Source organism: Ochotona curzoniae, unplaced genomic scaffold (assembly GCF_017591425.1).
Source record: "Ochotona curzoniae isolate NIBS_2020 unplaced genomic scaffold, NIBS_Ocur_1.0 contig_3255, whole genome shotgun sequence".
Taxonomy (NCBI): domain Eukaryota; kingdom Metazoa; phylum Chordata; class Mammalia; order Lagomorpha; family Ochotonidae; genus Ochotona; species Ochotona curzoniae.
The window spans coordinates 265,064-274,092 of NW_024465777.1; the positions used below are offsets into that span (position 1 = coordinate 265,064).

Below are 9,029 nucleotides of genomic sequence, written 5' to 3' on the forward strand. Positions count from 1 at the left end.
GAGTCTGATAAGCTCCATTCTCAGGCCAACCAAGAGAGTTGGTCACCCTGTTGCAACTCCATTGTCTCCATGGGGCCCAGATTATTCTTGTCCTCACATGAGAGGCTGACTCAGACCTCATCTCTGTAAATCAGCTCTCAGATCTCAGGAACAGGCCAGAGGGGAAGAGGTAATGAAGGAAAGAAACCGAACTTAGGACTTGCTGAGAGATCTTTATTCTTTATTCTTTATAGAGGATGTGAGATCATCAGCATTAGCGGAAGTGAATTCCAGTGATCTGGAAAAGAACAGGGAGAAGACATATCAATGAGTCAACATCAGAAATTAAAGAGTTGAAGGAATGGGGTACCTCCCAGCCTGACCACTCATTCCCTTTGAGACCCTGGGAGAAAACCTTGCCCTCTTTGAGCCTCAGTTTCCTCCTCTGATTGGAGTAATGATCACATTACTTACCTCATTAATAGCTCCTGATTAAACTATTGACTAAGGTCCTATCACATCCCCCTTTTCATATTTCCTTGGTCTTTAAGTGGTGGTCACTGCTGTTATCATGGACAATAATGGCCCCTGTGACCAGCTTTGCCCAGGGAGCACCTGAACTGCGTTTTTCCATCACAGCATTCAGTGTTAGGTTTGGCAGAGGAGAAGTGACTCCACCACCCTACAAAAGTATAGCTGATACTCCCATCCAGGAATGTTTGGAATCACAAATCACCCAAACATTTTCTCTGCACAGGAGGTCAGCACCCTCCATGATGTGTACCCCATGCTGCATATTACACATATGTGCAAATGGAGGAGGTGATAACTTCTCCCACCCCCACGATGAAGGTGTATAAAGGCCCAATGCTGCATACCTTAGGTATACAATTCAATCACATGGTAACCTTGCTATGTGGAAGTGACACTGGGCCGTTTCCCACAAAGGAGCACTGCATCACACTCTCTCTCCTGACTAATGAAACTGCCTGAACTAAAAGCCTCTTTCTCTCTAGCACTTGCTCTCACTTTCTCTAGAAACTGTCCCTGAATAAGAAGTGTAAAATTCCATGGCCACACAGAGAGAACACATTCCTGGGATCTTCAGGAATGTCCCCAAGCCCCTCCCCCAACTGCCTTTTTAGGATCCCTGCAACCCTCACCAGGATCTGACTTTCCTTCCAGGCATCCAGTCCCTCTCAAGAGAGCTCCCAGCTGCCCAGTCCTTACCTCCTCGATCCAGTCGATGAAGGCCGACACACGGGTGAAAACTGTGGGCTTCCTGGGGAAATTGCAGCCATAACCAGAACCAAAGCTGACTATGCCGTGGATCTCACACTCGGCATTCACTCCAGGACAGTTGAGAGGTCCTCCAGAGTCACCCTGTCATGGTCAGAGGGGTGGGGACTGAGCTGAGTCTCACCTGGAAGGAATTGTCCCTGACCTGGGGGTTGCAGACACACCCACACTGCTGCACCTCTCCCAGCCTCAGGGTCTCAGCTGGCCAGGACCAGGGTCTGTGCTACCACAGCTGCTGAGCAGGAAGGGACCCACACAGGACCTCAGCACAGCCCCTGGCACAGAGGGAGACGCCAGCTCCCCCTGCTGACAGCACCTTCCCTGCTGCCTAGGAGGACTCAGCTGCCAAGCACAGTGGTTGAGGATCCCTGCAGAGCCCAGAGTGGGTGACTGCAGGTGGTGATGCGAGTATCCCTGCTGTGCTGCTGGGGCAGGCTGAGCAGGAGGAGGGACAGTGATGGTCCCAGGTGAGGGGTCCTGCGATCTGGGCCAGGATTCATGGTGTGTGGGCTGTGCTGACATACTCCATGACCTGACTGACCTGAAGCCTGACTGGATTCAAGTCTATCTCCAGGTAGCTGGCTGAGAGTCACTGGGATTTGCCTTCCTATGGTAAGTATTAGCCAACTTACACTACATGCAGAGGATCCGGCCTCGCCAGCACACACATGGATCTCCTTCACGGTTGAACCCCAGTAGTCCCACTGAGAGCAGTGTGCGTAGTCTATCACAGGCAGCAGCCCCTTCAGTAGAACATCTGAGATTGGCCCGTTGGCTGTAGGGACAGAGAGCAATGTGAGTGGGTTTGGGACATGGCTAGGTTCCCAGAGGTGGGGTATTCGAGGCCCACATATTCTCAGATCTGATGAGGACTCCCTCCCACCAGCCCCACCATCCTGTATGCTTTGACCACCACTGCATCATTAGCCATGGCCTGCGAGCCACGCTGCTGTTCCTGGTCAGACATACTGGAAATGTAGCCCCAGCCAGTGACATAGCATGTTGTCCCATGTGGTAGGATGTAGCCAGGAGGAGGAAGGTGGCCAGGTTGGACTTCAGCTGTCAGCACAGCACTGTAGTACAGCTTGAGGAGAGCAATGTCATAGCTGTGAGGGAGAAAGAGTCACCTGGAACCTGGTCCTCCATCAGGACCAAGTCCAATCACAGAGCTTTGTTCAAAGGCTATACATTTGGAATACCCTTACTGCTCCTATGCCCTTGAATCCAGCTTTAGCTCAGCCAACTCCAGAAACGCCCACCTCTTTGGTCCCTGACAATCTTTTGCTGTCATAACTGTCCTTGGTTTCCACCTATGGTCATCACAATCCACACTCATCAGAATTCCTGAGTTCTGTCGCACATTGGGCTGTGAATTGGGCATAGTGACTTAGAGGTACATATTATATCACAGTGCTGAAGTTCAAGTTCACACTCAGATTCTCATCCAGCTTCCTGTTCATGTGCACTGTGGATTAGCAGGTGATCAATCAAATGCTTGGATTTCAGCTGCCCACTTGGGAAACTGAGAGAATTCTAGGCTCTTTTCATTTGAGTAGGGGACCAGCAAAATATACATTCTCTCTCTCTCTCTCTGTCTTTCTGTCTCTCTCTCTCCCACTAAAGTAAATAAATATAAATAAGTTTTCTAACTTATAATGTCACACAGTTTTCAGGGAATGAACCCAGCCTTTCTGAGAAGGTTTATGGCTGATAGAGTCAAAGTCTGATCTTACTTGCTATTCCCAGGGGACTCTAGTGCCACTGCTCCCACACTTCAAGGACCACTTCACTGCCTGCTGTCACCCAGAACACTTCACTTGGGTCACTCTACTGTGTCTCCCTACTGCCCAGGAAGCTGTGCGAGGATGTGTCGGGGTCTCCATAAAATGTTCCTCACTTCCATAGTGCTTAATGAGGGCTTCGTCCCTCCTATGATCCCTCACCAGAAAGCGCTATAGCTCCCAGACACACAGGTGAGGCCTCAGCTGGCCTCCCTGCCCATCACTACCACCACCATGAAGGCATGCTCCAGGGTCATCTTGGACAAATGGAAACCTGAGGCCCAGAGCAGGGCACTCACTGCCCAGGGCACTCAGGGAGGGACACCCACAGCACTGACAGTCCAGTGCTTCTCCTCTGACAACACAGCCATGAACCAGGCTGTGCTGGAGAAACCTCTGCTGAGCACATGACACCTTGAGATTGGAGAAGGAGCCTGAGGGTCCTGGGCTCCAGGAACACTGAGCCCAGCAGCTCTGAGTGACATCCTGCCTCTCCCTGGAACTGTTTTTCCCTGTGCAGTGGCAGAGGTTGGTGCTGCTGGTTCTTGAGCCTCTTCCCAGTGTGTGGGAGCTGGGCCCAGGCTGCTTACCCTCCCACTGTCCCTGGGAGTCTCCTAGATGAACTGTGGTTCATGGAGGGAAGAACACAGGAGCCTGGTCTCAGGCTGGTCTCACTCACCCTTTGGCTGCGTTATTGTTGTCATATTCTGGATGCACATAGACCTTTCCCACAGGGATGACCTGGTCAGATGGCTCTGGTTCACTCAGGTTGTACCTGCCCAGCAGCACCCAATATGGTCCACCATCTCTGAAAGAGAAAGGGAGGTCAGCCTGGGCCTATCAGTGAATTTGTCATATTCATGTGTTGACTCATACTGCCTGGGTCTTACAAGGAAAAAGATCAGGGCAGGAATAGGGACAGTAGAACTCACACGACACAGTGTGCTGCAGTCAGAACCCAGTCACGGTCGATGAGGCTCCCTCCACAGATGAAGTACAGGCCCCCATTCTGTTCAAGCAGCAAGGCGACCTGGCAAGCCCCAATCCCCGAATAAATCAGGCTAGAAATCTATACACACAGTGAGGGTTGCTGTGTGGGTTTTGCACTGAACATCCTGAGAAGGCTTAATTTCGTACAGAAAACACTAGATCCTTCTAAGACACTCAGCACACAATCTGTACAGCTGCTCAACTGGGTCTATCTCTTTTACTCTAGGACAACTCAGAATCCCCAGTCTCCCGACACCAGACCCTGTGTGCTCTCCCAAAGACTCCCACATTCTCTGCCCTTTAGGGCACTCCAAACCATCTGCACCCTGAGAGCCCCCAAGACCCTTTAATCTCTCAGGCCACATTCTTCTGATCCTCAGCTCTTCCAAACTTCTTGGATCTTCTGAAGCATGGCTCACCCTGAATCTTTCAGCTACCTTCAATTTCCCACTTATTCAGATTCTCAAATCTCTCTGGAGAACAAGGTTGGGGAATGTGTCCCATTGCCCCAGGCTAATGTGTTCTGTTTGCACACTAATGCTGACTACACACAGGTCGCTCCCTCAGGCACACATGCTCTCTGGCTGCTTTCCTGCTGCAATGGCAGGGCTAAGTCACTGCTGGAGGAGCCATGTGGCTGACAGGGCTACAGCACTCACTCTCTGCTCCCTCCCAGAACACGTTGGCTAACCTCACCCTAGAGAACATCTTAGGCTATGGAAATGTTTTCTGCCTCTGTTGTCCAAGGTGGGAAGCATTGGCCACAGGTAGCTCAGAAACATTGAAAATGTGGCTGGCATGAAGGAACTGAATGTTGGACATGTACTTGATTCACATTTAAATTCCTCATGCTGCTAATGTCTACTGTGTTCACCAGCACAGCGAGCCTCCCCACTCGGTATTGCCCTCCATAGCCCTGATTCAACTCTCCACTCTCTGTGCTCCAGAACTCAGATTCATGCTGTAGGACTCAAGGAACTGGAACCGATTCCCTAACCTCCTCTACACAGTGTCTACATTCCCCAACCCCCTCTATTAAGTGACTCTATTACTGCTGTTACGTTTTCTCTTGGCCTCAGATTCTACTTTTTGTTCCCAAATCGCTCAATGAAGGTTGTAGATGAAACAGGTAATGCAACCATGTGAATGTGACTGAGCAAGTTTTCAAACCTGGGAAGCTGAGGTGTGAACTGCATAGGGAGCCATGGTGGCAGAACTGGAGGCCTTGCCGTCAGCACTTGGTGTCCAGAGCCCTCAGTGGTAATCAGTAAAGCTGGTGTTGCTCTTACCTGCCAGGGCTTGCTGTGGGGAGGATCTACAGGCACACCATTGACCACACGGCTGGAGGGGTTGGCGAAGTGGGTGGAGGGGATGTGGATTGGTGGGTGTGAGCCTGAGGCTAGAGAAGAGAGGAGAAGCATCAGTCAGCCAGATGGACCCCAAAAGGACAGGAAGTCAGGGTCCCAGTTCTAGAATACCATATATGGGTTGTGTGAGCCTGGGTAAGCTCCTTTCCCTCTATGATCCTCAGCAACAAACAATGAACAGTGAGCACTGGGACTAGAGCAGGGGTTTACAGAGTCCTGAGAATCCAATGGTGGAGATAAAAACACAGCCTCAGGTAATGGAACCCAAGAAAGTCTCTCTCTCTCTCTCTCTCTCTCTCTCTCTCTCTTCTCTCCCTCCCAGAACACATTAGTAGAATATTTCTGAAAGAGTAGAGGTTCTGAAATAAGATTTCCCGGGCTCAAAGCACAGAGACACTTGCTCCTGGATGATCTCCTTTACTTCTCTGAGGGTCAGTGTGCCTTTCTGTAAAACGTGACAATAACAGCACTGACCTTGTGCAGCAAAGAGAATTGAAGACATGAGGTCATATGATAAAAGTCCCTCAGTATAGCACATGATAAACATTAAGTGTTATCTCTTACCATGGTTGTCATTCAAGGGAGTCTGCTTGTAATGTGGCAGAGACAAGGACAAGGTTGAATCACAGGCTTTGAAGACAGGTGGGGACAGTATGAGAGGAAAATTGGACCATTCAGCAGAGGAGTGGGAATTCTGTTCAATACAGTCCAAGCACAAAGCAGACTCTTATTCATGAAACTTTGTCCACTGCCCCACCAAAGACTCCCTCTGTAACACTTGGTGCTGCTCCCAGTCTTTCTTCTGAACTGGTCCATCTCTTGCCTACCCCCTCTCCTTACCTCAGCTCCAAGATGAAATCCTTCACTGTTGTGACCCAAGTACATGTTGAGACTTCTATGCAATCAGATGTTGGGGATCATAAAACCTAGGTCACGAGAATATCAGGGCTCCTGGCTTAGGGCAGTATAGGAAGAACAGATTAGGCCTGGGGACTTACCCAGGGCCACAAGGAGAAGGGAGCTCAGCAGCCGGATCATTGTGGATCTGGAGAAGAAGGGAAGGAGAAACGGAACCAGTACTCTTATATAGGGCACAGAGAGGCAGAGGGGGCTGGGCTTGGCTGGGCCCCACTCCAGAACAGGTGGTGGAATATCAGATCTCCCATGGTCCAAGGCCATAGTCCGCGCTCATTGCATATGGAGGAGTGATAGTCAGTGGAAATATCCAGCTGTTCCTGCATCATGTGCCTACACAGGTGGTACTGGGTCGCCAGCTGATCACACAGAAACAGAATAGAAATTTGGCATCAGAACATGCCACCTCCTTCAGGGACTAACACAGGTGCTAAAACTCCTCATCCTTGATTCACATCCTGCCTGGGACACCTCCTGCCTCTGAGAGCTTGAGCACACATCTTCACTTCTCTGAATCTCAGATACCCCATCCCTAACATGGGATCAATGTTATAATCTGTCTCAATAAAGAGACCTTGTAAGCACCTGCTCTCAGTAGATCAGGCCCTCCTCTAGGGGCTTTACTGAGCACAATACATGATCCCCATCCTTCAGGAGTTTGAGTCTGAGTGGGAAAGAAAAAAAGAACAAATTAGTAAAAAGAAGCAAAGGCTGAGTCCAGATGTGGGGGAAGATGCTTCAGAGTGGATGAAGAACATGAGATGAGCAGCAATGAGACTATCTCACTAAGAGGGAAGCTAGAAAAGTGACATTTCAGCTGAAGGTTCATGGTCTGGTCGAGTCCTGAAGGGAAAATAAAAGCTAGTCTTGATGAACACATCTGTGTTTGGCCTAGTAAAGACAGCACATGCAACAACTCCATTCCAATTGGAGTGCTTGTTTGATCCTAACTCTGGTCCTGTTTCCTGGCATGCTAAAAGCCAGAATATCATGGCTCAAGTACTCAGCTCTCTGTTACCCACAGACTCACACTGAGTTCCTGACTCTGGCTTTTGGTTGGGCTCAGTCCCTTCTGTTACAGGTATTTGGGCCAACGAATCAATCAATAGAAGAGCTCCTTTTCTCTATGCCTTTAAATTAAATTGAAACAAAACTTTTTAAAAAAGATGTATTTGGGACCAGCACTGTGGTACAGTGGTTTGAATCGAGGCCTGCAATACTACCATCCAATAAACACTGGTTTTAGGCACATATTTTCTTGCAATCCTGATCCCTCTTAATACATCTGGGAAGACAACTGTTGATAGTCCAAATTCTGGGACCCTTGCACACACATGGGAGACCTGGATGCAGTTTCTTACTTGATCTCAACCTCACCCAACCACGGCTGTTGTGGCCATTTGGGAAACAAACCAGGAGGTGAAAAATCTGTTCTCTCCACCCACCCCCCCTTTCTTTGCCACCCTGCCTTACAAATAAAATTTTTTTTTAAAAAAAAATATTGATTTTATTATGTTGAAGGCAGAAAAACAGAGACAAAGACAAATATTGCCAATATGCAGGCTCACTCCCCTACTGCCTGTAACAGCTGCGGCTGAACCAGATTGAGTTAATCTGGGTCTCCCGGGTGAACACAGCACTGAAACATTACCTGCCACCCTTCAGCATGTACATTAGCAGAAAACTGGATTTGGAATGATCCTGGGACCCAAATGCAGGCACTCTGATATGAGTTGCAGGTGTTTCAAGAGAGATGTCATCTTTTTTTTTTTTTTTTTGAAGATTTATTAAGCAGTCACAGAGTGTCAGGCAAGGAGCAGGGTGAAATCCTTTGCTCACCATCCATACAGACCAACCTGCAGGCTCATCTAGAGGAAAAGAGACAATCTAAATCCTCTTGAAGAAAATATTTGACACCTTAACACTTTGAGTTCGACAAATCCTACAGATAAACTGAAAGGTGGATGGGTGAAGGGAGGACAGAAGCTGTCATCTTACTAATAGAGGCCAGATTCACAGCAGGTGATGTCAGCACCATGGGTATCCAAAATGCGATTAGGAACCAAGAGAAGAATCAAAGAAAGAAACAAATTATAGCAGGTGTTCTTTGCCAGTTTCACTACCAGGAAGACACGGTTAGTTATGAACTGATTGGTTTAGCCAGAGGTGGGGACAATTTGCTACATTTAAGAGGAACTGAGGCACAGCAGGGGGCCTCCTGGTGGAAGCTGCCTCGCTGCAGAAAGGGACTCCAGTGTGAGACTCAAGCACCATGCAGTATGCTCCAAGGGTAAGGAGAAGCCCACTGTTAAGGTCAGTAGGGCTTGGTGGGGAGGGTGCACTATAACACAGAATGAGCTCAGATCTGATTCACATTTTGCGAAACTCTTCTCCTGGATGCTGCATGGAGAATGGGAGGGGTTATGGAGAAAGGAAACAACCGAGTTTGGTCACCTGGGCAGACCTGGGGCTCTGGGGACAGAGAGGAAGGGGCTTGTCTTGGGACAGGGAAGGTGGACATGCAGAGTGAGTCAGAGTACATTTACACTAGAACACTTGGGGCCAACCCTGGGTATGGGGTTGTGCAGTACCCAGCATGGATGCCGTGATTTTGATTCAGATGGATTGTAGCAATGACCCCACTTCTCCCTAGCTGCTGTGGGAACAGCGCTCAGCTTGGCTTTCTGCAGCACCTCCA

At 49.1% G+C, this 9,029-nt stretch overlaps 1 protein-coding gene across 1 annotated transcript; it reads right to left on the reverse strand.

The window, feature by feature from the left end:
• Positions 1 to 253: 253 nt before the first annotated feature.
• Positions 254 to 6,595, reverse strand: LOC121156103 (chymotrypsin-like elastase family member 3B). Its single transcript, XM_040979718.1, has 8 exons — positions 6,415 to 6,595; positions 5,339 to 5,448; positions 3,992 to 4,089; positions 3,739 to 3,867; positions 2,248 to 2,384; positions 1,911 to 2,053; positions 1,210 to 1,362; positions 254 to 277 (listed from the first exon to the last, which is right to left on the reverse strand). The coding sequence occupies exons 1-8, from the start codon at positions 6,593 to 6,595 to the stop codon at positions 254 to 256; spliced, it is 975 nt and encodes a 324-aa protein (XP_040835652.1).
• Positions 6,596 to 9,029: the final 2,434 nt, after the last annotated feature.